The sequence below is a fragment of the Phalangium opilio genome, unplaced genomic scaffold (assembly GCF_054372755.1).
Source record: "Phalangium opilio isolate 3A_F unplaced genomic scaffold, DU_Popi_V2 ptg001170l_1, whole genome shotgun sequence".
In the NCBI taxonomy this organism is placed as follows: domain Eukaryota; kingdom Metazoa; phylum Arthropoda; class Arachnida; order Opiliones; family Phalangiidae; genus Phalangium; species Phalangium opilio.
Genome location: NW_028324255.1, coordinates 13684344 through 13711322, shown reverse-complemented (window position 1 = coordinate 13711322; position 26979 = coordinate 13684344). Strand labels below are relative to the sequence as shown.

Below are 26979 nucleotides of genomic sequence, written 5' to 3'. Positions count from 1 at the left end.
ATGATACAGAGTGGCATCCTTCTTCTATTATCCCCTTCTGCTTGTATTTATCATTTTCACCCTCTTGGCTTCACAAAAAACTAGATTTTCTTTTCGAAATAACCGTTTGTGAATATTTATTAGTAAAAATAGGAATCCTCTATTCTTGCGACAGACGGCTTAGCAGACTACAAAGCTCTTTTTCCTCTTTCCCTTTCCAACGACCATATCAAAGGACTAAGATCTACCGTACCTTGTCCATGCGCAATAGTGTCTAAATATGGTATTTGGCGGTTCGAGGATGTATCGCGTGTTTTAACGTTACGACTATGGCGTCTTGTATACTTCCCTCCCGTAGGGAGGTTTCTTATATTACTTCTGATAAAAGCAATATGCCTGGTATAATCGCATAGGTACATTGAATTCTCTGTGATCCCCCGAGGTTTAAAGTTACATTTGGTTTTTGAAACTTTAAATTCTTTTTTGTATCCAGAAGTCTAAAAAATAATAACGAAATAAAGAATGGTTTCGAGAAAAATACTTTGTGATGCTATAGATTCAACCGTTAAAAGTGGTTTTTATGATACCCAAAAATAAGTAAAAACAAAATAGGGGCCGTAATTTAGGTTTAAAAGATATTAAAAAACTTAAAACTATTAGATTAGTTTTAACCAAACCCAACACCAGCTCAATAGTAATTAAAATTTAAAAATTAAATAAATAAATGCAGCAAGCACTTTGATGGAAAACTCGGCTTGTTCAGTTATTTGCGTATAGTTTCAATTAAGCAGGCACAGTTTTTTTATAGTATTATTATTATTATTATCAAGATAATCGCTTAGTTTTATAAATAAACACAAAACGTTCCCTGAACCTTGCCTGGACCATGGCCTAGCTTCAGATTTTCTTCAAAAAAATAAATAAATAATATGGTATGTTTGCTCAGGTCTGAATTAAAAAAAGTGGTTTTTAATAATAATTGGTCAAAAATGATTTAATTGAATACGACTGGTATTATTAAATAATAGGTTTAAATAAAAGTCACAAAAGGAGCAGTGTGACTCAATGTATAACTTGATATATCTGTATAATTTAAGAAATGTAGTAATTATCAAAGAATTAAAAAAAAACACACACACACACAAAAAGGGAACGTTGGTTTGTTAATTATTAATTGTAATGGTTATCGTTCTGGTCAGTTAATAAATATTATTATATTAATATTTTTACTCCTTGAAATACATTGTTGAAGATACTGCCTTTAACAATCTATTTCAAAGTGAGACAAACGACTATCAGCTGGGTATTTAATTTCTATCTTTAATTAAAGTAATATTAGTTGAAGTTTGATAACGTTAGCGATCCCATTCCCATCCCAAGGAAAGATTTGATAGTTTAATAACCGATGCTTTGGCTGCTACAATTCACTTATGATTCAGATCTAAAAGCTCACAAAGGTACAAGCCAGCTAGCCAGCCATCTTGAAAAATTGCAGAAAGCTAAAACATTGACTAAACACGCAATTTAATCAAAATTAAACTTATTTCAGTAAATAAAAGTTAAATTTCAGCTTTTAAGTCTGTTTGCCTCAACATAAATTTTGAAAAACTACAGGAAATTATCTTTTGGAATGTGCTTTACTTTCTTTATTATAATTATAATTGTTGAGTGACATAAAACCACCAAACCAAATCCGATACCGTAAATCGATCGGGACATTTTGGTAATAGAGGTGCCTGTATTTGCCAGAGAAATTCCAAAAAATTACTGTGGAAATTTAAATAAATAATTATTGAATTGTAATTATTTGTACGGCAGCTTATTGAAAAAGTGAATGACTTTTTTTAAGTAATGTACATTCCTTAAGATAGATTTTTGTAGTTCAATTTGCTTAAGATTTCGTTGAATTAAGCTTGATTATGCTATACTATTTTGTTAAAATTTTATATAGGAGATAAATAAGTAATAGTAGTTAGTATAATCTTTAGGTATTCGCCCCCACTCCCTCGCACCATGTGGTGAATTATTTTTAAAGTCAAGCGATCCTTTTATATATATAGAGCGTTTGACAAATCCCTCCAGTTTCTTACGTTTGTTTTTTCTTAATAAAAAAATTGTTCTTAACTGCTGCTTTTACCATTGTTTGTACAGTGTAATTTGCCTCAAAAAAATGTACGCAGGAATCTTTTTAACTTAAAACTAAGGATCCTGACTAACAAAAAAAATGGTACAAGTTGTACAACATTGTATGGAAGATGCATTAATAAAAATTAGAATATCAAACTTCATTCATTAAATAATTTTTTGCATAGTTAGCGGAATTAATTCATTGAAATAGACTAGGTGAAACGAAACCATGAAACCAGAAGCACGTAGATAATAATCCCAACAAAAATATCTCTGTAAAAATATGCCAAGTTGTTTGGCCATAAAAAGAAGTGAGATTGTTTGGCCGTAAAAAGAAGTGAGATCTAAAATACGGCCAAGTTATTATCTCCAGGTGAACCAACATTTTATTCGACTTAAAACTTCTCAAGAATGTTTTTCTGACTTGGCCATTTGCATTTCAAAGATTCGTTGAATTCCAGATATGGATCGAAATTAAAATATTAAATCAAATTGGTTAAAAATTCTTGAATAGCCTTTGTGGTTAAACTTGTAACTTCCGTTGTTCACCTTCACGGGCGCAAAGAAGAAGGATGCAAGTTTGGAATGCTAATGGCCAAGTCAGAAAAACATTCTTGAGAAGTTTTAAGTCGAATAAAATGTTGGTTCACCTGGAGATAATAACTTGGCCGTATTTTAGATCTCACTTCTTTTTACGGCCAAACAATCTCACTTCTTTTTATGGCCAAACAACTTGGCATATTTTTACAGAGATGTTTCTGTTGGGATTTCACTCCTTTTTGTACGTGCATGTTCTTGTAGAATTATAGAAGTAGGATTATGAAATGAAATAAACATTTGTACTTTAATATTAAAAGACGAAAAAATTAAATTATAATGACCTATTATAGAACCATTTCAGACGAAATGAAAAGGAAATGAGTAAAAAATGTATTTACTAAAACATTAAGTAAAAAACATTAATTTTACAATACGAAAGAATCATATTAGTAAAAAATATTAATATTAATAGACGAAAAAATTAAATTATAATGTCCTATTACGAGGGGATCTAATTTATTAAACCCCCATTTCAGGGGCTAACAGGGGAAAATTCCCGCTTTTGGGACTTTTTCCTTTCTTTGTATGCTAAGTCCTACTTGTATGCCAAATTTTATCATTCCCGCAACACCGGAAGTGCCCTAGAGGTTTAGATGATGACTCTAATTCTAAACCCCCATTTCAGGGGCTAAAAGGGGAAAACTCCCGCTATTGGGACTTTTCCCTTTCCTTGTATGCTTAGTGGAACAAGGATGCCAAATTTCATCATTCTAGCACCACCGGAAATGCCCTAGAGGTTTTGATGATGTGTCAGTCAGTCAGTCAGTCAGTCAGTCAGTCTCATAATGTGTCATTTTCACATAGGATTATCACAGAAACCAGATGAGTTAGAAAGCTGGAAGTTGGAGAACTTCCTAGGATTAACACTGTGCCCTTGAGGTGTAAATATAAGTGGTGTACTATTCCCCAGTACCGAGTTACGAGGGGGTGAAAATGAGGCTGAAATGTTTCGAGTAAAGGATTGCTGGTAGTGCACGACAACTTGGCCGTGCACCCAGATAATTATCATAAGTTCGTAAGAACATATCTTATGTTGTTATCTATGTGCTTTTGGTGAAACTATGAATGATCGAATTCCCAGTAGGTAAATATATAAAGTAGGAGGAGCTAATTGAAAAATATATCAAATCGTCACGAGTGACGTTTCTAGTGTGGAAAAATGACGCTCGCGCTCAAATTCGTAAGATCATGGAAAGAATGCACGTGAGGAAATTTGTTTTAGTTTGAAAAAAAAATCCTCACGAGCATTCTACATCCAGACTTACGTCACGTGCAAAATCGCGCGCAACTGTGATGACGATTTCTTATTTTTTAACAAGTTCAGCAAGACCAAATACTTTATATATTCACCAATAGGAAACCATAAGTTTTTAAGATATGTTCCATAAGTTTGTCACTGGTTAGTGAGAGATTGTCATGCAGTGGCGTAGTTCAAACGTTCTTGATTCTCGTAAAGGGACGCCTTGTGAGACTTACCATAGACTAAATAAGAAGATGGACTGCAAAATTAACCGAGTGTAGTCAATTCTCACTTGTCGTTCTAGAACTAGCTCTCAGTAAGTCTCTAGTATTGCAAAGTATGGAACATATCTTATAAAGTTATGAGAACCCATTGCAAATAAGTGCACCAATAGGGAGAGGGCGAAGGGCGTCTGGATTTTTTTCCATGACGTGTTAGGGATGCGACGCAACCGCCATCTATAAATATTTTTAGCGATATATTTGAATTTCTACAACAGCCGGTTTGTCAGCCATTTTGGGGGAGGCTGTCTAGTGCGCGTTTTATAGAAATGTCTTCAAACTGTGATAAAAGTTACATCGACAATTTAAAACCAGAGGTACAGAAACGGTATAGAGAAAAATTAAGTGACAGAGAATGAAGATCCTTACTCACTTAAAAAAAATCATTTCAAGTTTATTGGTAATGAGAAAAGTGATTCTGACGCTGTGAAGTTATTACCACCACTGGCCTTCCCTGACCTTTATACTTATTTAATTTCAGGTGTATCTCCTTATACTCATCAAATGCTTAAAAATTACAAAAGTATGGAGGCTTTTGACCAGTTTACCAGCGGTTTTGTGCGTGATGTTGGTGTTCGAACATTCAAAGAGTGTAAAAATGTTTTGATAAAATGCAAAGTAAGTCACTTCCCAAAATCTCATTAAATGTTTCAAATTAGCTCGTTTTTAATTGAGTTTAAACATAAATTATAGGTAATGCATTCTCAAAGGCTTAGAGAAAAAAGTCTTGAACCATGGGTTGTAATCGACGAAACTGGATCAGTCAAGTCTGGCCATTGCACGTGTATGGCAGGATTAGGAGAGTGTTGCACACACGTGGCAGCACTACTGTTTTATTTAGAATTTGCTGTGCGATTCAGAGAATCCGTAACTGTTACTGGTCAAAAGGCATATTGGGTTGTGCCAGTCACCAAGGAGCCAGCCTACTCACCTGTTAGCCAATTGGATTTAAGTTCCGCTCGAGGCAAGAAAAAGGCGCTTGAGGCTTCAGCCAGTGGAGTTACCCCAACGAAACCCAAGTCAAACGTTCGAATGCCAAAAAAGGAGATAAAAGAATTTAGCCGAGAAGAAGTGCAAGAATTTCATGAAGAAATTTTTACCGAGTCCCCTAATTTGGCAATATTCCGGGTTTTGCCAAAATATCACAAACATTCCATCCCAAAATGCACGGATGAAAAAAAATATCCAATAATTCTGACAGAACTTTTTGAAGAAGACCTAACAAAGCTAAGTTTCAATGAGTTGCTTGCTCATTCAGAGTTAGTTAATATTAATTTCACTCAAGAGCAAGCTAACCGCGTAGAGTTTGAAACAAGAAGTCAATCTAAAAGTAAAAACTGGCATAGGTTTACATCTGGGCGCATTACAGCGTCGAACTTAAGAAAGGCATGTCATTCGGATCCTGCAATGCCGTCAGTTTCCCTTATTCAAACCATTTGCTATCCTGGAGTCAAAAGTTTTGAAAACGAGGCAACAAGGTGGGGAGTTAAGCATGAAGAAACAATGAGACAAGAATATTACAAATATATGAAAGATAGTCATACGAATTTTAAATTAACATGCAGTGGATTAATTCTTCACCCGCTTTACCCCCATCTTGGTGCTTCACCTGACGGCCTGGTTGAATGTGATTGTTGCGGCAAAGGGGTTTTGGAGATTAAGTGCCCCTTTTCTATGAGATTCACGTCTGCAAAAGATGTAAATCCAAAGTCATGTCTAGAAAAAGATGAATGTGGACCTCGCTTAAAAAAAGACCACGATTATTACTATCAAGTTCAATGTCAAATATTCTTGTCAGAAGCTCTATACGCTGATTTTTGCGTTTGGGCGACAGTGGACTTTTTTATGAACGCATTGAGCGAGATGAAACCTTATGGGACGAATGCAAATTGAAAGCGGAACAATTTTTCAGATGCGCATTGCTACCTGAATTAACTGCTAAATTCTTTACATCAGAAATAACTTCGCTAAATAAAATGCCCAGGATTGAGAAAGCCGAAGGCAATATTCCCCCTTCTAGTCAGATTTTGCCAATTCTTTCACCAACAAAGAAGAAAGACCAAGATTTAAACGTTAATAAAGCTGAACTATGGTGCTATTGCCGTAAAGAAGAATCAGGCCAAATGATCCTCTGTGAATATGAAAACTGTGATATCAAGTGGTTTCATATGAAATGCTTAAAGATAAGACAAGTTCCTAAAAGAAAATGGCATTGCCCAGACTGTAGAAAGCCAATTCTTTTAGAAAAGAAAATCGCCAAAAAGCCTGCCAAAAAAAAGTGACCAAAGTTAAATAGTTCTTATGAAATGTGATATTTTTTATTTTCATGTTAATCAAATAAATGCCATAATCATGATTAAAAACTTGTTACATTTTGGATATAATTTTACACTTTTATTCCATGGGAATGACCGGAGATGTTAGGTTGGTTAAACCACACGCTACTGTTACAATTTTATCAATTGTTGCCATTTTTTCTTTTTCTGACGTTTCGTGAAGAAATTCTATCGGCAAGCTAGATGACAAAATTTTGTATTTTTGTCATAGTAAACCAATGACACGTTCAACATGAATCCTAACGTTTGCAATTTTTCTGGTGCTTTCTACATCTTGGGGTGCTAATTGCTTTACTCCTTCTGTAAATGTTGGAATTTTTATTGTTGCCTAGAACATGCTAACAGAGTCCGCTATATCGAACCCACGATCAGCTAAAACCACATCACCGGGCAAAAGATTTTTGAGAAACCCACAATTTTCCGTTAACATTTTATCGCTGACTCTCCCCCCCCCAACCAGTAGAAACAAAGCTAACCGTGCCCTGAGGGGTGATTGCAATTAAATATTTGACAGTATTGTGGTGTTTATAATTTGACCATGTCTCGGCCTTGCTTAAAATACTTGACGGTTTTTCAATGAATATTTCAAAACAATCTATGATTGTCGCGACACATTTGCCAAAATTCTCACGGAAACACATGGGCATTGTGGCTTGAAGAATGTCTCTTTCAGGCCAAACAATGTTGTGTTTCATGAGGTTATACAATATATTTAGGTGTTGTAAAATATTCTACCAGAAGTTCGGGGGGAGATGTTAAACCTATATCGCAAATCTCGGTTTGTAACAGACAACCTCAACTTCATTAGGGTTAAGATCAATTGTTGAAAACCATCGAGCTTAGCGTTTTTGCCTTTGAATAAGAAGGGATCAATTCTTTTTAATATTTTCAAAACTATCCCCTTACATTCTAACCCAGTGAAATATTTTATTTTATCATTATCTTCACCAAAATAATCTTCAGTGTAACAGTTACTGCCTAATCCCTTTTCTAACATCTCTATCTTGGATCGTAAACTTTGTAATTCTAACTCTCTAATATTTAGCTTTTTTTTAGCTTCACTTAAATTTGTTGAGGCTTCAGCATATTCTTTCTTAGATTTTTCTAATTCTAAACGTACAGATTCCAGCTCAAACATTTCAGTGGTTCGAAATAAGGTTTGTGTACTAGAATTAACACATTCTTCTACAGCTTGTGTTCCTTTGTCCACAGTACTTTGAAGTTTTAATATATTGTGTGCTATTGTCCACTACATTTGTAATATATTGGGCGCTACTGTCCATTAAATTTGGAATATACTGGGTGGTTTTGCAATAAACATTCCTAATATACTGGGATGTACTGTCCACATCATACTGAGTGCTATTATCCGTAACATTTGGCATGCATTGGTTATTTTTGTCGTTACAACACTTTGAATGCATGTCCTCTGAAATGTTGCTTAAGTTTCGCATTCCAGTTGCAGCTACAGCATGAAGCGACTCATGTAGTGATGATTCGGAACTAAAATCTTATCATAGTTCAAAAAAATTTAATTAAGAATGTGCTCCTTTTCCTCCGATAATAGTTTTCTGAAAATATTACCGATACTCGTAGTTAAAATCCCAGAGTCTTCGTTTTCCATTACAGTACTGTTCCTTTCTTTAGTGTTCTGGATGATATTAGTGTTAGTAATATCAGATCTGAGTCTTTAGCATTTATTAATAGTTCATAAACATTGTTACAACTTCGATACTGAAGCAGCCGTCTAGTCAGCGCGAGAGACGCGAGTGGTTCTGCCAGGGCTGTATATCAGCTTGCATGAAAAACGGGCAGCCAAGTTAAAGGGCTGGACGGAAGCTATAGCACCGAAACATCTTTCTTTATTTTTTTTTATTTTTTTATTTTTAAAGACCAGAAACCCATTTTTTTTTGTGTGAAACCCAAAACCCAGAAAATAATATAACAAAATAAGAAAAATGCAAATAAACAGATAAAAAAAAACAGGAAATTGACCAAACACGCAAGATTACAGGACAAAGTCCTTGAGGCGTGGAGGGAGACGGGGCTGGCGACATGGACGGGAGGCCAAACTGGGAGGAGTGCCAGGCCGGGGCGGAACTGGACGGAGGGAAGCTGGGGAGGAAGGAGAGGGGGTAGCAGACGACGGCGAGGGAGCAAACTGGCGAGGCGGAGTAGCGGGAGGGAAAGGAACTGGGCGCAGAGGGAGACGGTGCCGCCGGACGGGAGGAACGACAACGGGGGGTGTCGGGCTGGAGCAGCAGGGACGGAGGTCGGTCATGATGGGTGGACGGTGTAACTCCTGAGAAACTGCATCGAAGGGCGTCGATGCGGGACGTAAAACAATCCTGTTGCGGCGGTAAGTGCGGTCGCCAATCCGCACCAAGTAGGAGCGTTCTGCCACTTGACCTATGATGAGGCCCTTGGACCAGGTCGGAGTCTTGGTAGACGGAGGCGGCTTGACCCAAACGGGATCACCTTGTGTAAGAGGGGAAAGCTGGCGTGTGCGCTGGTCGTAGGTCAGCTTAGTAGTCTGCCGTTTGTGATGGAGGGTAGCGGTGACGTCTTTTACGACCTGCGGTTTGAGATGTGATTTCGCCATGGGCAGTTGGGATCGGGTCCGACGGGACATCAGTCGTTGTGCGGTTACGCGTGGACGGCTTCAGTGGGCGTTGTTCGCCATTCGAGCAGCGCAAGGTAGAAATCGCGCTGGGTGTGTTCGAGTTTTTTGAGGAGAGACTTTGCGATTTTGACAGCAGACTCAGCCTTGCCGTTACCGCGGGGATAATAGGGTGAGGACGTCTTATGTGTAAACCCCCATAGATCTGCAAATTCTCGAAATGCCTGGCTGTTAAAGGGCGGTCCATTGTCCGTCAGAACGGTTTCCGGAATACCATACCGAGCAAACTGGCGTTTGCAGATTTCGACCACGGTGTCCGCTTGGCTATCCGGGAGGGGATCTAGTTCTAAAAAGTCTGAGTATGTGTCAACAGAGATGAGGTATTTTCTTGAGTTCGCGTCGATCGTGAAAAGATCCATGGATATATTTTGCCATGGCAATTCCTGGAGACGTAGAGGCAGCAGTGGTTCCTTGCACTGCGCTCGTTGAAATTCATTGCAGGTGTCGCATTTGGTGACGAGGTCCCGAATGTTTTCTTCCATGCCCGGCCAGTATACGGCTTCTCTAGCTTTGCGCATGCAGGCGGCCACGCCAACATGACTAGCATGGCGTATGTCCATAGTTACCGCGTGCATCGACTTCGGAATGACCACCCGAGGGCCTTTGTAGATTATCCCTTGATCAAGGGTAAGCTCTTCACGAAAGGAGTAATATACACGGAGCTCTGGTGGGATTTTAGCCATGCGGCTCGGGAAGCCTTGTTTGATTAGCGAGGCGAGTTTTTGTAATGAGGGGTCTTCCTTGGTGAGACGGCGAATTTTGTCTAGATGCCGGTTGGTGACCTGAACATGGTCAGCATGGTCAATGTCTTCTAGGAATGTATTAAAGCGGTTTTCTTCCTGGAGCGAGAATACCAAGCAATCCGAGTGAGTATCACGTTCGTCCGCTTGATGGGGGGACGGTATTGTGACTCTAGAGAGGCAATCGGCGATCAGCATGTCGGGGCCTTTTTTGTATGTTACGGTGAGATTATAGTGTTGGAGCTTGAGAAACATGCTTTGCAGGCGTTTGGGTGCGGAAAGTAGTGGTTTCTTCCAGATATATTCTAGAGGCTTATGGTCTGTCTCTACTATGATGTGGGGGTGCCCGCAAAGATATTGGTGAAAACGTTGGCACGCGAAGACGATACTCAGACATTCTTTTTCAATTTGCGCGTACCGACGTTCTGTAGGTGTAAGGGTACGGGACGCAAAGACGACCGGTTGGTCATTTTGAAGAATGGTGGCACCGAGCCCAATTTCGCTGCATTGGACGGTGACGGGCTCCTTAGCATTGTAGTATCGTAGTACGGGAAAACTAACCACAAGTTTTTTATGGCGGCAAAAGCTTGGGTCTGCGGTTTACCACAGGTCCAATCCGCTCCTTGATGTGTTAGTTGTCGTAGAGGTTCGAGGTAGTCTGATAGTTTCGGTAAAAACTTGGCCAAGTAGTTAGTGAACCCGATGAAGCTACGGAGAGCTGTGAGATTTTCGGGAGGCTTCATCTCCACGACCGCGGTGATTTTCGCTGGATCAGGCTTGACGCCTTCCGCGGAAAGTATATGGCCAATGTAGGTGACTTCCGGGAGGCGCAGGCGCAGCTTGTCTTTATTCAACCTTAAATTCTTGGCACGAGCTCTGTCCAGTAGCCGGATCAGATTTTCGTCGTGATTACGAAGTGCCTCATCCATGGTATCGCCATATCCCAAAACGAGAATGTCATCGTATATGTCTTCAACTCCAGGGAGACCTTCCAAGAGTTCGTGCTGGCGCCTCTGAAACTCCTCGGGAGCCGTGGAGAGGCCAAACGGCATTCGGAGCCACTTATACCGGCCGAAAGGTGTCCAGAACGTGGTCAGCTGGCTGCTTTCCGAATCGAACTTGACCTGCCAAAATCCATCCTTGGCATCAAGGACGGAAAACACTTTGGCATTGTTTAACCGTGGGAGTATTTCCTCGATGGTAGGAAGTGGATAGTTCGGCCGTTTTAGAGCGCGGTTGAGATCCTTCGGATCAAGACAAATCCTGATCCCTTTCCGACGAACCGCAACCATGCTGGAGATCCATGGAGATGGTACGGTCACCTTTTCAAGGACCCCACGGGAGACCAGGTCAGCGATGTGGGTTTGTAGTTCCTCGCGCAAGGCTACGGGGACCTTGCGCGGACGGTGCTGGACTGGTTGAAAAGTGGTGTCGACTTCAAGATGACAATCGCCTTCCAGGCATCCCAGACCTTCGAATACATCCGCGTACTCCTTGAGAATGCGATCCTTAGTAAGGCTGGAAGGCTCATTGCGAGTGAGAGCATGGACCGTAGGATTAGAGTCTACCTGGATAGTCATTAAACCCAGGGCAATACGGCTGGCTCCAGACAGGATCGACGTTTTGGGAGTCTTGACAACGTGGAAGCGTAAGGGGTATATACGGTCTTGGTAGTGACAGGTCACGGTAGTGACGCCAAGAGAGGGCAGTGTAGAGCCGTTATAGCAAGTAAATGACGTGTCACTAAGTGATGCGGGAGTTTTTTGCATGGGTGGCAGTGCATCATAGTCCGCAGTGTTAAGGATATTACTGCTAGAACCGCTATCTAATTGGCAGCGCAATGTGTATCGTTGCGGCAGGTCCTCCACAGTCAGATTAACAAACCATTGTTTGCCTTTGCCATTTACCAGTGAGATGTCTTCGATAGTATAGACGGATTCGTCGGAAGACTCCGCGTCATTGGCATCGGCTAGATGGTGGAGTTTGGCATTCTTTTTAGACTTGGTCGCGGCCCTCTGCCGACAGAATTTGGCAAAGTGATTCTGGGTGCGACATTTGGAGCACGTAGCGCCATAGGCGGGACACGCGGTTCGTTCCTGAGCGTGAATAGTGCCGCAAAAATAACAAGGTTTTTTGAGCATCTGTGCAGAGGATAGAGTATTGCGTTGCTGGGAGCGGTGAGATTTAGCGGCAGGGGCAGCGAAAGGCATACTATCGGTCTTGCCCCATCGTGTCGGCGCGTTTTGGACCGCGTGAATATCCGGGGAAACGTCAGGTTTATTTATACGACTTAACTGCTGGTCGGCAAGTTCGTTTGTGCGGCAGATGTCGATCGCCGAGGTGAGCGTGAGATTGGACTCTCGTATGAGCTTGGACTGCGTCTGGGAGTTGTTGGTGCCCAAAACGATGCGGTCCCTGATAAAAGTATCAAGGAGAGCGCCAAATGAGCATGCCCGAGAGAGGGTGCGCAGTCGATGGACATACTGGTCTATGGTTTCGTCTGTATTTGGATTTGCAGAGTAGAACAAAAACCTTTCGTAGATGACGTTTGTTTTTGGTTCAAAATGAGCGCTTAGGGCTGTGAGAAGCTCTGTGGTTGTGGCCGTTTGCGCTGGGATAAGAGGCAAAGTCTGGTAGATTTGGAAGCAATCTTTACCCATGACCGAGAGGAGAGTTGCCACTCTCACAGGATCCGTCTGGTGATCTAGTCCTGTAGCGATTTCGAAGTTTAGCCATTGTGAATGAAAAAACTTCCAGTTTTCAGCCACTTTTCCAGGCGTAGTATCCACGGGAGTAGGAGGCGGTATAGACGCGGCAATCGCCGACGGTAAGGGTGCGGCTCCTTGCGCCATTCCTTAGGGCCGCACGCGTGTGAGGACGTTTGTCGAATACGTTAAGTTGTGTAACACCTAACTCACCTCACTTCTGGCACCATGTTTCTTTCTTTAGTGTTCTGGATGATATTAGTGTTAGTAAGATCAGATCTGAGTCAACTTTAGCATTTATTAATAAACATTAATAAACATTGTTACAACTTCAATACTGAAGCAGCCGTCTAGTCAGCGCGAGAGAGACTTAGGTTTCGAATCCAGTCTGGGTTAGTCTGATCAAACAGGGTTGAGGGTGCCCCTATAAATGAAAAATTGTTACAAAAACATCTATATTCGTACAATTGATATATTAATAAATCATTTACCAGAGAAAAATGTTTAGAACAGATTCTTGTATGCTCTGTTATCGATTCAGGTCCAAGGCTTAACATTTTCAACCAAAGGGACCGCCTTTTCATAGATAAATTACGCGTTTTATCGCCTTGGTTTGTTAAAACACATGGTACTCGGAAGAAACTTAACTTTTCCTTGGTGTTAGTACTTCTACAATTCTTTAAACAACACACTCTGACCATTTTAAATTAAGTTTAAGTAACTAGCGTTACACATAACCAGCCGTATCTGGAACCCTCCCCCAAAATGGCTGCGTTTATAGATCATTTAGTTCAATAGAGAAATAAAACTTGGAGGACTAGTTTTAACTGAACTGAACAGTTTTAAAGCTTGGTGTGACGTATTACTTTCCGCTTCGCCCTCTCCCTATTGGAAACGAACTTCCTGCTGATCTTATACGAGTTCTTGAACCATACCCAACAAGGTAGTAACTTTCTAGTTGGCTATGGTTGAACCTAAGACCATTTAATGGTCTTAGCTTGAACTGGAAGTTTGGGAATGCCATATAAACAAATTCGTTTGTTACAAACGGAGAAACTAAAGTGAAAAACCACAAGTATGAATTAAACTGTAAAGTTGAGCTTAGCAACAATTTTGTTGTCTCTCTTGCTTTTGCTGAAAACCAACTAGCACCAGAAGTGATGACGACGATAAAGAAATTGAAGAAGAAAATTAAGATTCAAAGCAATAAAATATTTATCAATTACTTTGGCCAAAATGGCAGTCTTTAATAGCGAAGATACAATTACTGATATTCCATGTGTAGTACTAAATATTGTTCATTATAGTTAAATGAACGGTTATGTTCAATACTGTTCGTAGAGGTTTAATAAATAACTAACACAAACACAGTATTACTTCTAGTTCCCAGTTAAGACGTTAGGCTAGTTACATTCCACATTCAATAATACCATATATCCTGTCCGTTTATTATTCCGTAACGAAAGGTTTTTACAATTTTTCTATGAACAGAAACTTTTCTCTTAGTGTATAAAGTCAAGAACCGTAATATTTGAAACGAAAATGAAAACGCGCAGTGCCGGATTACCCACTAGGCACTGTAGGCATGTGCCTAGGGGCCCTGGAGCTCAGAGGTCCCCGATGGTGTTGATCCGGCACAGAATAAGCATTGCGCAATTACCACAATTCATTTCATTAGTTCAAGTGATAACTACGTTGATGTCGGATCAAATTAATCACATAATCACACTGACAATATTTGAAGGTTTTTTTTTACCACTGTGAATTCGTTGGTGTGTGATCAAATTACTCTTCTGAGTGCTGGCATAACCACACTGATCACATTTGAAAGGTTTTTCACCACTGTGAATGCGCTGATGTTTGATCAAATGAAGCTTCCACGTACTGGCATAGTCACACTGATCACATTTGAAGGATTTTTCACCACTGTGAATGCGTTGATGCGTGATCAAATTCTTCTTCTGCGTGCTAGCATAATCACACTGATCACATTTGACGGGTCTTTCACCAATGTGAATGCGTTGATGTCTGATCAAATGATTTTTCTGCGTGGTGGCATAGTCGCACTGATCACATTTGAAGGGTTTTTCACCGCTGTGAATGCGTTGATGTCTGATCAAAGCATTATTTCGCGTACTTGCAAAATCACACTGATCACATTTGAAGGGTCTTTCACCACTGTGCTTGCGCTGATGTATCATCAAATCATACTTCCGGGTACTGACATAACCACACTGATCACACGTAAAGGGTTTTTCACCACTGTGAATGCGTTGATGCGCGATCAAAGAATACTTCTGCGTGCTGGCATAATCACACTGATCACATTTGAATGGTTTTTCACCACTGTGAATGCGTTGATGCACGATCAGATTATTCTTCTGCGTGTAAGCATAATCACACTGATCACATTTGAAGGGTTTTTCAGCGCAATGAATGCGCTGATGCCTGATCAAATGATACTTCCACGTACTGGTATAGTCGCACTGATCACAATTGAAGGGCTTTTCACCACTGTGAATGCGCTGATGTCTGTTAAAATGACTTTTCGCAGTGCTAGTATAGTCACACTGATCACATTTGAAGTGTTTTTCATCAGTACCCTTTGGAATGTGACGTTTACGACCACTTTTATTTTCAGGAGAATATTTACGTAGTGTTGAACACTGCTTCTCGGATATTTCTACAGAAAGCAAACAAAGTGAAACTTCTTACAATTTGAATCAAACACAGTACTGTGCAAGGGCACTTGATAAAAAATTACATGCCGAGGATTAAAATGACGCAAAGTTTAAGAAAACAATTTCGCGAAACAAAAATAACACCGCTCTGAATCGAGACGACTGTCTCCGAAGATTTTACCTAGCCCAGCCTATCCTTTCCTATCAGAAAGTGGAAACTAAATGGTTGCCAGTTATTAAGAAAATACTGAAGGTCCCAAGCCAGCCAAGTCGAGCACTGACATCCTTTTCTCGAAGCAACTCGTGGCACTTTTAAGCCCACTGTAACTTCGTGATGGGTACAGGTAAAAGTCTGAAATTTTGCTTGCCGCGAGGACTGTCAATCCTAGCTTTAGTTTCCAAATTTCAAGTTCCTACCCTATATACTTTTCGAAATATCGCTGGTGAAATTTACCTTATTTTGTCACTCACTCACTCACCGATCATAAAATTCAAAGGTACTTCTAGGGGAGATAGAAACTTAAAATTCATGATTTAGTTTTCATTTATTTTATAAAGGACAGAAAAATTAAAACATCCCGAAATTTTTATAAAATTGTTCTTTAGTTCTTTATTTTAAAACTAGATGGCGCTGCCGTCTTTTCAACAGAAATAGTGTGTGTTCTTGATGAAAGGATGTAATGGTCCAAAGTTAACCGAAAGTTAAATATATATTAAAGCTAATAGGAGTAGTAGTTTAAAAGAAATGTGTCGTAACTGATGCTACATTCTTTTATTAGGATATCGCGTACAATCTTTATTGTATATTCTCTGCGGGTCGAAAGGGGCAAGTCAACGTAAATATGGACAAACGTTAGCGATTATATTGGCAAACGAAGTCTTGTTTTAATATAACTACCGAAGTATAACGAGAAGGTCTACAAAAAGAAGTGAGATCCTATGAAAAACATTAACATGTACAAAAATGGGCCAAGCCTCGCTTCGTGCCCTCTCCGCCGTAAAACGTTCTGAGATCCCATGTAGAGCCAAGTCTGGCTTTTGTTCTCATTCAATTGCCAATTGAACAATTATGTTATAAATTAAGTCCTTTTCCTAATTAATAACCAATATTCTTTGACTCTATCATTATTATACATCTTTGTTCTTATCAAAAATATCGTGACTTTGATTTGGTTATTTAGGAAGCCAGGGTGGCCGGGTAGCGGCTTTTTACAGTATAATTGTTACCCGAGTTGTTACATGAAGTTATCCTTTATTTTATAGCTTTTTTTTTTTTTTTTTTTTTTTTTTTTTTTTTTGTTCCTGTGGGGGAATTCCGAGCTAGGGTTTAGGGGAAAACCTTACAGCTCCGGAAAAGAAAAGTTAAATAAATGGGCACATACGGGGCATTATATATTATAACTTGAGGTACCGTTTCAGAGCTGACTTAAATTGGGAAGTGAGTTCCTTTATGTGGCGTTAGCATATCTATGGAGTGAACTGGATACATTTGTCTCCTTTTCTTTATCTTAGGCGTAAAGAATCAATTCAATTATTGAGGAAGAGGTTGAAAAATCCCGGGAATAAAAGAGGGAAAGAACGGACGGACAACATTAATTTTTGTGCGGAGTTAAAAACCTGTTAGGGAGTTACCACTAGAAAATTTGGAAATATATACACTGTTTTTGGTGAGGACCCTTTTGTATGTGGGTACATTTACACGATTTTTGAATCTGTTCCAGTCCCGAAAGTCGTTGCTGATGAGTCTTTAAGCATAAAAAATGACTTACCAATTTCCGAACTAGCAGAAGATGAATTACTTTCTGAAGTATTTGAAGAGCTACTTCCGAATGTATCAGATCTGGACACTTTAGTATTACCTTCAACTTCAATTGGTACTTTTGGTGAATCGCTTTCCATAGAGACGGGGGTCAATTCCGATGGTTCGTTGGAATCGGGCTCAGGTTTACAAACATACAACGGCACTTTCAATGAACTCAAATCAACATAGTTCAGTTTTGGCAAGCACTGTTTCATAGTTTGATTTTGTCCATCATCAGTTTTCTTCGAATCTGTCAAGGTGGTTTCGGATTGGTCACTTAGCGAATTCCTTGACAATTCCCAATGTTCTTCGAGACACAATTTCTTGGATCGAGTTGAAATATTCTCACTTTCTCTCTTTGTCAAGGAAATTTGTGATTTAGGATAAGAATTGTCAATAGTTTTAAGAAGGTTTTCAGGAGGTTTTAGTTGCGAATCCGTTGTTGGGAGAGGAGACATTTTTAACTGCTTTTCGATCTCAAGGTTTGGTAAATAAGGAACACAGTCACTGTATTTTAGTTTAGGAATACACAGTTTCATAATTCGCGTTCCAAGACCCGCGTTTTTAGACTTTTTTGAGGTAGTTTTAGTTATGGTGTTTCCTTCGTCAATCTTCTCCTTAATACCTTCTTTAGTCAGTGTGTCTTGGACATTGCAATCACCTTCAGCTTTTACCAATGAACCTTGATGATTAAAACGAAAAAATAAACATAATATCAGGAGTTCATAATAACCCCCCTTCGGGGGGGAAGTACGAAACTAGTTAAAAAGCCCGTAACAACAAAGTTTCGCCGTAAAGCTCAGCGGATTTATACACCGCTTAGCTCCCAAAGAAATAGTTACCCCACGCGCATTAATTTCCCATATTCCGGGTTAGCACTATTTTTATCTTGTGATTTTGGGAGCGAAAATGGCTCACGAGTGCGGCGAGTCGCGTCTCACGTCTGTCGGCGCGGCGCGCGGGCAGCCGCGGTGTACATTAAGCCTTGGCTAAGAAGTTGGCTTTGCGATGGTTCCTAGTATTCTACAAAACATTTAAACGATAGTCATTAATGTTTTCTTTTGATATGTGTGAGAATTCCGTGGTTAAATTAAAACGGTATGGACAAATTGATTCCCAGTATCTTTAATATAAGAATTCCATCGTGTTTCTACGTCCACATACTCGCCATTTTTGGAACGAAAACCAAGGAGTATAGATAATACTACAATCTACTGTAAAGTTGTATGTCCATCAACAGGCTAGTCCTTTATATGCGCAACGACAAAATCTTGTTGTTCGCGATTTTTACCATTAGCTCTATGGCAAGTTTCGTACTTCCCCCCGAAGGGCGGTTATTATGAACTCCTGATGATATATAGTTTTATTAAACGAGCACAACATTAGGTTGTGTCAAACCCTACCCATACCAGATTGCTCGGGGTTCGTATCTTCCACTTTGAGCAGACTTTGGTAAATGTTGCTGGGTATCTCAGCTGGTATACTTAGCGAACTACGCAAATAAAAAACCGTCAAAACTGATATAGCAACAGTAATAAAAGATTAATACATTTCGACAGAAGGGGATAATAAAAGAAGGATGGCACTCTGTATCCTCTTAATACTTTGGTTATATAACATGATTCTTCCCGGGTTCAATCTATTTGTTTGCTCTCGTCAACAAAAAAGTCACAAATACCACGTGACGCCAAAGACTCAAAATGGAACTGGACACCTAGTCAATGTTTTAGCCAGATTGCAGAACCAATTCCCTGAAGTGGACGTTTTTGAAATAAAACCAACTAATTAAGCTTCTTTGAACCTCGCCTTTCCCCAATCACGTGCCTGTGACGAACTTTTAATAATTCATACCCACCCCCTGATGCCGCCATTACAGACCCTTTAAGATGCGCATCGCACCATGCTATGGTGAATTATATAACGGCTTGGCACTAAATCCTCAGTGTTCATCCCACAAACCTCGTCTTAACGTGGGACCAAGCGCATGAGCCTTGGCAAATAATTAAGCGCTAATACAGTAATGACGATTGACGAGGGAACGATTATCGCGTATGTGATTTGGATTTAGTAACCTTGCTCCAAATGTAAAATGATGTTGGGAAGAATCATGTTACAAGTACCCAGCCGCTTTGTGCTAGTACACTTCTTTCGAAGAATTAAATACTTTTTTTTATTTTATTCACGAGTCTCGTGGCAAGGCTTAACGATTGTAGTTTTATTGACGCGAATTATTCAGTTAAATGAAAAATTACAATTGAGCTTAAACTTAACCACAGTCGAGACTTGGCTGTGGTTGAGTTTAGAGAAATAGCACTAGATGCTCCCATAGTCGAAGGGTGGAGTTGACTGGCCCGCTAAGCATAATTAGCAAAGGCTAGTTTTAGCTCCGCCCTCGTAGACAAGTTCTCATTGGTTTCTGCTTTAAATACCTTTGTATTTGTTCTTCTGTTTGTTGCTTTATCACAATTGGATGAAATAAATCCTGGCCATTCAATCCTGAATCATTTTCAACAGGTTCTAATTTCACGCATCCATTGTTGCCTCTTTGATGCATTCCTCTTTCCTCCTATGTTTTAAACAAGTATAAATAATTCAAACTTAGGTGATACTTTTGACCTGATACTCTTTCACATCAACAATGAAATATGTCACAAACCATCAGATCTTTGATTTTATTTTCCAACTCTTGAATGACCCCATTGAGCCTTCCAATTTCGTCCACTTTCTTATTTATCGTAATTAAAATATTCATTTTCTCTTTATTCACGTTTGAAATTAAACCATTACACTGTAAAAAAAAAATTGGACTTTCTTATTTGTAGAATGTCCTTTAAAGTGTCAAGCAATGACACGGACAAAAAGGGGGGGGGCTCATTTGGTTTCGTTCTTAAAGGGCACCACTGGATGCTTGAAGGCGCAGTAGCTTTGCAAGAACTATAAAAGCAAGTCTGCAGTTTGTCTGTGTAGGCTTAGAGCTCCCACGAGGCTCTTGTGGCGCCCTCTAATAAAGCTACAAATGAGGCTCGTGTTTCTAATCACCCACCAATAAACATTGGTTTACTTAAGGTTTTTCTATTGTGATTTCTACTTTAAAGCAAATTTCAGCTCCTGTGGCTCTCCTAGCACGCTGATTAACATCCTAGACACCAATAGGGACTTGGCAATTTGGCCTTAACTCCGCCCCAGCGCCATTATGGTATGTTTTTTAACAGAATGAAAGCTACATAAGCCCCTCCTCCCGGTATGTTTTTTAGCACTAGTGGAAGGTAGCCTGACGTTGCATGACTTGGTATTGCCAAGTCTCTATTTTACGCGACCAAAGGCAGGAACCAATCAGCCATCCACAAGGGCGGAGCTAGAACTAGCCTTTGATAAGGAAAGTCGACTCCACCCCTCAACCATGGGAGCATCTAGTGCCAATTGTTTAAACTAAACCACAGTCTAAGCCGAGACTTGCTTTAAAGGAAAGGGACACTGTATTGGCTTAATCTTGTTCCAACCAAAACACTGGGCTTGAAACTTACCTTGGCTTTCAGTTCCTTGATTTGATCATCTTTGCTCAAGTGATCATAGTCACAATCATCCTCCTCCATTTCCTAAAAACAAATTCCAGTTTTGCGAATTTTAAAATTTCTTTTTAAACAATGGAAATTACGGAATAGTCCAATAACTTCTCAAGTACCTCTTTAAGTGTCACCATTTGAAGATTTATGAAAGTAATGAAACTCATTTCGAAAATGTCTAACTTTTCAAACTGGAGCTATTGTATAAATAAACAAATCCTTTCGCGACAATCAATTCCAGTGTTTTCAAAAAAAAAATTGTGAGAGCAGACAGAAACGCCACACGTTGTTAAAAATTCTGAAATAGTAGAAATCCTCCTGTGCATCGTCTGCTAAAACATTCTAAATTACCACAGCCGACTCGATCACGCTTTTTGCTGCACGCGTTTATAGTGGCATTCGGGCTTCGGCGCGAAGTCAAAAGTCATTTAGAATATTTTAGCAGACGACGCATAGGAGAATTTCAGTATTCGGGGGATATTGGGGTAATTCTGCAAATAAAGAATGGTTTCGAGAAAAAAATACATTGTGATGCTATAGTGTGCTACCACGAAGCTAGGGGGGGAAAACTGTGACGTCAATATTGGATCCCGAATTTGTATTGCCCAAGCTGACGACGTCTCGCGACTGCCAATATGGTCGTCTGAAAAGGTAAGAGATAAGAGCATGTGACGTCACTACAAAGTTCGTGGTAGCACTCTATAGATTCAACCGTTTCAATTAAGCAGGCACAGTTTTTTTTATAGTATTATATATATCCCAGTACTTAGGGATAGGTTGTATATATGTCTAAGTAATGGTACAAAGACTTCAGAGCAGCCTCACTATGAACCCTGGAATCTCATCAAGACCCGCGGACTTCTTTGGGCGGATTTCATTAATGGCTTCTTGGACGTCAGCGTCCGATATTAGTAAATCCGTCAACGGTCTATCGTTTCCCGGGTTTTCCCATTGTCCTTCTTGGTAATAGTATTCCTTTCCTCCTTGGCCTGTTCTCCCAGAGTTAGAAACATTTGTTTGAATTTTTTGGCTACTTCGTTCGTGTCCGTGACCAGATTCTGATCGTTATCCTTGAAAAATAATTTATCTTTGTCTCTTGGTTTCCTTCGTGCGTTTACGTAGTTCCATAGTTTATCGGGTTTTTCGTACAGTTCCTTTACTATTTCGTCTCCGTAGTTTTGTCTATCTATTTTTATTAGTTTTTGAGTAAGGGTTCTCAATTCCTTGAATTTATCTTGGTCAGCTTTAGAATTTGAGCGCTTGAATTTCTTGTGGTAATAGAGTTTCTTCCTCAGGCCATCTCTAAGCTGTTTTGAAAACCAGTATGGATATTTACTGGAAGACTTTCCATATTTTGGTATCGTTGTTTCGAGCATACCTCTCAGTTTACATTGGAATAACTGTACTGCGGTGTTTGGATCTTTCGTAGCCAAAAGGCAGGACCAATCACATTCCCGTAGAAGTGTGTAAAAGCTAGCGTAATCTCCTTTTTTGAAGTTGTATTTACTCTCACTAGTAATAGTTGTAGGTGGAATATAGTTTGGTAATATTGGTGTGGTGATTATCAACGGTGGATGGAAGACATCAACAGGAAGAAGCGGTGTGTCATCCAGAATTACGTTGAGCTCAATGTTATTTGTAAGCGTTAGGTCCAGAATATTGCCGGAGCTATTTGAGTAAGTATTTGACTGTATCAAGCCAAGGGCGCATGCGAATTCTAGGAGTATCTGCGCCTTTGGTTTTACACCACTATTGCAATTTTCTGCCGTCATCGTCTCCCAATCTATTTTTGGAAGGTTGGAGTCGCCGCAAATTATCAATTTCTGATCGTATTTCTCTAATTTTTCCCTTAGCTTGAGAAAATATTCCTCGTATTGAAAACGGTTTATGTGCGGGGCAAAATAATGGTTCCCTATTAGGACCTTTATTATTAAGTGCAAGGGGAATGGTCTACCTTTCACAAACCTAAGTCTAACAGAAAGCGACGTCCTAGAGGCGATAAAGAAACTCCCCCCAAAGAAGTCAGCAGGGTTTGATACAATCCCAGGATATATAATTAAGGGCTGCTCGGAAGTCTTCGCGCCTATCCTTCAACATATTTACAACATATCACTTCGCAGCGGGATATTCCCAGAAAAGTGGAAAACATCTATTCTAATACCTATCTTTAAAAAAGGAGATAAAACACAAATCAACAATTACAGGCCGATATCCCAAAAATCAGTTTTCTCCAAAGTCTTCGAAATAATCGTGCATAAATACGTCTGCAACTGGTTTAAGCCTATGCTCGCCGCCTATCAACATGGTTTCACAACTAAAAGGTCAACGATCACTAATCTAGTATCGTTCTTGAATTACGTCGCGCCAAGGATTGAGAACAGAAAACAGGTCGACACAATCTTTATGGACTTAAGCAAAGCGTTCGACCGCATGGAACATGACATACTCAAAATTAAACTAATAAAGTACGGCATGGACGGAAACCTACTAAACTGGCTTTCAAGCTACTTAGAAAGAAGGAAGAACATAATCAAGATCAATAACGAAGTCACCAACGTCACATTTTACTCTACCAGAGGTGTTCCGCAGGGATCTGCACTCGGTCCACTGTTATTCGCTATTTACATTAATGACCTACTTAGCCCAATAAAGGGTATCCTACAGGAGAGACACATAAAGGCCTATGCGGACGATAACAAATTATACCGTGAAGTAAGATATATAAAAGACTGCGTCTCCTTGAATGACGAATTACAGAATATAAGTGATTGGGGAAAACGCAACGGATTGCCCCTTAACGCCAAGAAAACTTTTATTGTTTCGTTTCACCGAAAAACCAATCCCGTCAAATATGACTACATGGTTGATGGCGAACAGGTACAGAGAGTTGACCAAATTACGGATCTCGGTATGACCTGGGACGCCAAAATGCACCTGATTAAACATATAGATTTGACCGTCTCAAACTGTCTCCGCAGACTCTATGGGATACTCCGTATAGCCCGTAACCTCAAGAGTCCAAAAGTCTTTATCCATCTATATCAATCCGTTGTCCGGGCGAAGCTGGAATATGGGATGGTAATATGGGGCGGCGCAGCAACCTATGGTCAACAAAAGATAGAAAGAATTCAAAGAAAATTCGTCCAATTATACCACACATACTTCGCTCGATATGTCCCCTATAATTACGAGTTCATACTGAAACACAGGTTAAAAATAAATACAATGAATGAACGGCTAAAATTAAATGAAATTATTTTTTACACGGAATCATTCATAACAATATAGACAGTAATGAACTCTTGGAGAACCTCAACTTTCAAATTAATACAAGGAGATCTAAGGAAACTTTTAAAGCTAAGGTAAAGCCAACGTTAAATACAATTGATAGAGTGCAAAAAACTTAACATATTCTGTAACGTCATAGACATATTTGATAAAAGGAAAACAAAATTGAAACATAGGCTAAAACACTATTTCCTGAATCGAGAATGAATAAGTGTTATATTTAAATATTGACATTTTAACTCTACCCTACCAGGTTATCGATTTTATTCGATCTTATACATAAAGATTACAATTATTTTTAATTAGTTATTCGTTTATTTTTAATTTTTTTTGTCACGTTGTATCACATATTTGTGTGTTTAAATCTCTCACGTTTGTATAAAAACATAGTGTATTTTTAATATAACCATACTCTGTATTATTGTAAAAAGTGCTACAAGCATGTTGTAATGCAGAGTCAATAAAAAGTCTTTGAATTGAATAATAATAATAATAATAATAATAATAATAATAATAAATAATATGGTATGTTTGCTCAGGTGTGAATTTAAAAAAAAAGTGGTTTTTATTAATAATTGGACAAAAACTATTTAATTGAATACGACTGGTATTATTAATTAATAGGTTTAAATAAAAGTCACAAAAGAAGCGGTGTGACTCAATGTATAACTTGATATATCTGTATAAATTAAGAAATGTAGTAATTATCAAAGAATTTAAAAAAACACGAAAAGGGAACGTTGGTTTGTTAATTATTAATTGTAATAGTTATCGTTCTGGTCAGTTAATAAATATTATTATATTAATTTTTTACTCGTTGAAATACATTGTTGAAGATAATGTCTTTAACAATCTATTTCAAAGGGAGACAAACGACTATCAGCTGGGTATTTAATTTCTATTTTTAATTAAAGTAATTAATATTAGTTGAAGTTTGATAACGTTAGCGATCCCATTCCCATCCCAAGGAAAGATTTGATAGTTTAATAACCTGGCAAGGTAAAATTCGTGCCCAGAAGATTAGCCAGCATGCTAGGGGTGATAATGGAGCCGCCTGTTACTTTAAATGCTGCTTTTACAATTGTTTGTACAGTGTAATTTGCCTCAAAAAAAATGTACGCAGGAATCTTTTTAACTTAAAACTAAGGATCCTGACTAACAAAAAAAATGGTACAAGTTGTACAACATTGTATGGAAGATGCATTAATAAAAATTAGAATATCAAACTTCATTCATTAAATAATTTTTGCATAGTTAGCGGAATTAATTCATTGAAATAGACTAGGTGTAACCGAATGTAGGACATAATCCCCCCATCAGAGAAGAAATGGACATAATTCCCTCACGTAGGCGATAAAATCCCCCGGACAATTCCCCCCCCCTCCGAATGGATGTCGAGGAGAAATTCCCCCCAAACTGTGATTGATAGGGAGGGAAATCTCTATTATATTAAGTATATAGAAAAAAGAACAATATTGTGCAAAATAGAGTAATGTTATATCGGAAGTAAATATAAATTGTAATTTTTTGGAAAAGGCATGTTATTTTGGGAAGTCAATGAAGATAAACAACAATATTTTGGAAAAGGCATATTATTTTGGAAAGTCCATTAAGATAAACAACAATATTTTGGAAAAGACATTATTTTGGGAAGTCAATGAAAATAAACAACAATATTTTGGAAAAGGCGTAACATTTTTCCCAACCAAACCTAACCAAACCCAACCTAACCCAACGTAATTCAACCAAACCCAACCCAACCCGAATAAAAATAAAATATTGACAAACTGAACGTAAATATTGAATGTCATTGACACCACCAATTAACAATTCCAAAGTAAAAATTGTTTCGTATTTGCAAATTTTCACCATATTTACACTAATAACTTTTACGTAAACCTATTTTTACCCTACAACTGAATGAAAGTCAACGAGTTAATTAGAAATAAGTCACATTTTATTATAATAATATTTACCTACCTTCGGAGAATCGAACTCATCATCCTTCACTCCGCTGTTCCACGCCTTATCCATTATGCCACCAGATCGCTGAGCCCTCTAGTGTTTTAGATAATTTTGATATTGTATTTTTACGACCTTTTTATTATACACTGTCCGGGGGATTATGACCAAAGGATTTTGTCTAGAGCGTGGGGTATTTTGTACTCTTTCCTCGGATGGGGGGAAAATGACCGGGGGATTTTATCATGAGAGTGGGGGGATTTTGTACATTGTCAAAAATGGGGGTATTTAGTCCGTATACCGGTGAAACCAGAAGGAAATAGATAATAATAATTGTTATCATAAGTTCGTAAGAAGAATACAAAACATCTTATGTTGTTATCTATGTGCTTTTGGTGAAACTATGAATGATCGAATTCCCAATAGTTTTTAAGATATCTTCCATAATTTTGTCACTGGTTAGTGAGAGCTTGTCATGCAGTGACTGGTTCATACGTCCTAGATTCTCGTAAACGGACTAAATAAGAAGATGGACTGCAAAATTAACCGAGTGTAGTCAATTCTCGCTTGTCGTTCTAGAACTAGCTCTCAGTAAGTCACTAGTATTGCAAAGTAAGGAACATATCTTATAAACTTATGGGAACCGATTGCAAATAAGTTCACCAATTAGAAATGAACTTTCAGGCTTTCCAGCAGATCTTATACGAGTTCTTGATTCTTGAACCATAGCCAACTAGATAGTCAATTTCTAGTTGGCTACGGTTGAACTTAGCTTAAACTGGAAGTTTGGGAATGCCATATAGACAAATTCGTTTACTACAGAGAAACCAAAGTGAAAAACCACAAGTATGAATTAAACGTAAAGTTAAGCTTAGCAACAATTTTGCTGTCTCTCTTGCTTTTGCTGAAAACCAACTAGCACCAGAAGTGATGACGACGATAAAGAAATTGAAGAAGAAAATTAAGATTCAAAGCAATAAAATATTTATCAATTAC

At 38.8% G+C, this 26979-nt stretch overlaps 3 protein-coding genes across 3 annotated transcripts; 1 reads left to right on the top strand and 2 right to left on the bottom strand.

The window, feature by feature from the left end:
• The first annotated feature begins 4277 nt into the window (after positions 1–4277).
• On the top strand, positions 4278–6120 carry LOC149587409 (uncharacterized). The gene is made up of 2 exons (XM_089863437.1): positions 4278–4845; positions 4921–6120. The coding sequence occupies exons 1-2, from the start codon at positions 4732–4734 to the stop codon at positions 6118–6120; spliced, it is 1314 nt and encodes a 437-aa protein (XP_089719563.1). The 5' UTR covers positions 4278–4731.
• A 421-nt stretch (positions 6121–6541) lies between these two features.
• LOC149587408 (uncharacterized) lies at positions 6542–9165 on the bottom strand. The gene is made up of 2 exons (XM_089863582.1): positions 8148–9165; positions 6542–8073 (listed from the first exon to the last, which is right to left on the bottom strand). Exon 1 carries the CDS (start codon positions 9163–9165, stop codon positions 8572–8574), a length of 594 nt encoding a protein of 197 aa, XP_089719708.1. The 3' UTR covers positions 6542–8073; positions 8148–8571.
• A 5238-nt stretch (positions 9166–14403) lies between these two features.
• On the bottom strand, positions 14404–20992 carry LOC149587407 (uncharacterized). Its single transcript, XM_089863579.1, has 7 exons — positions 20853–20992; positions 20695–20766; positions 19827–19958; positions 19600–19736; positions 18574–18662; positions 17139–17852; positions 14404–15371 (listed from the first exon to the last, which is right to left on the bottom strand). Exons 1-7 carry the CDS (start codon positions 20898–20900, stop codon positions 14404–14406), a joined length of 2160 nt encoding a protein of 719 aa, XP_089719705.1. The 5' UTR covers positions 20901–20992.
• Between the last annotated feature and the right edge of the window lie 5987 nt (positions 20993–26979).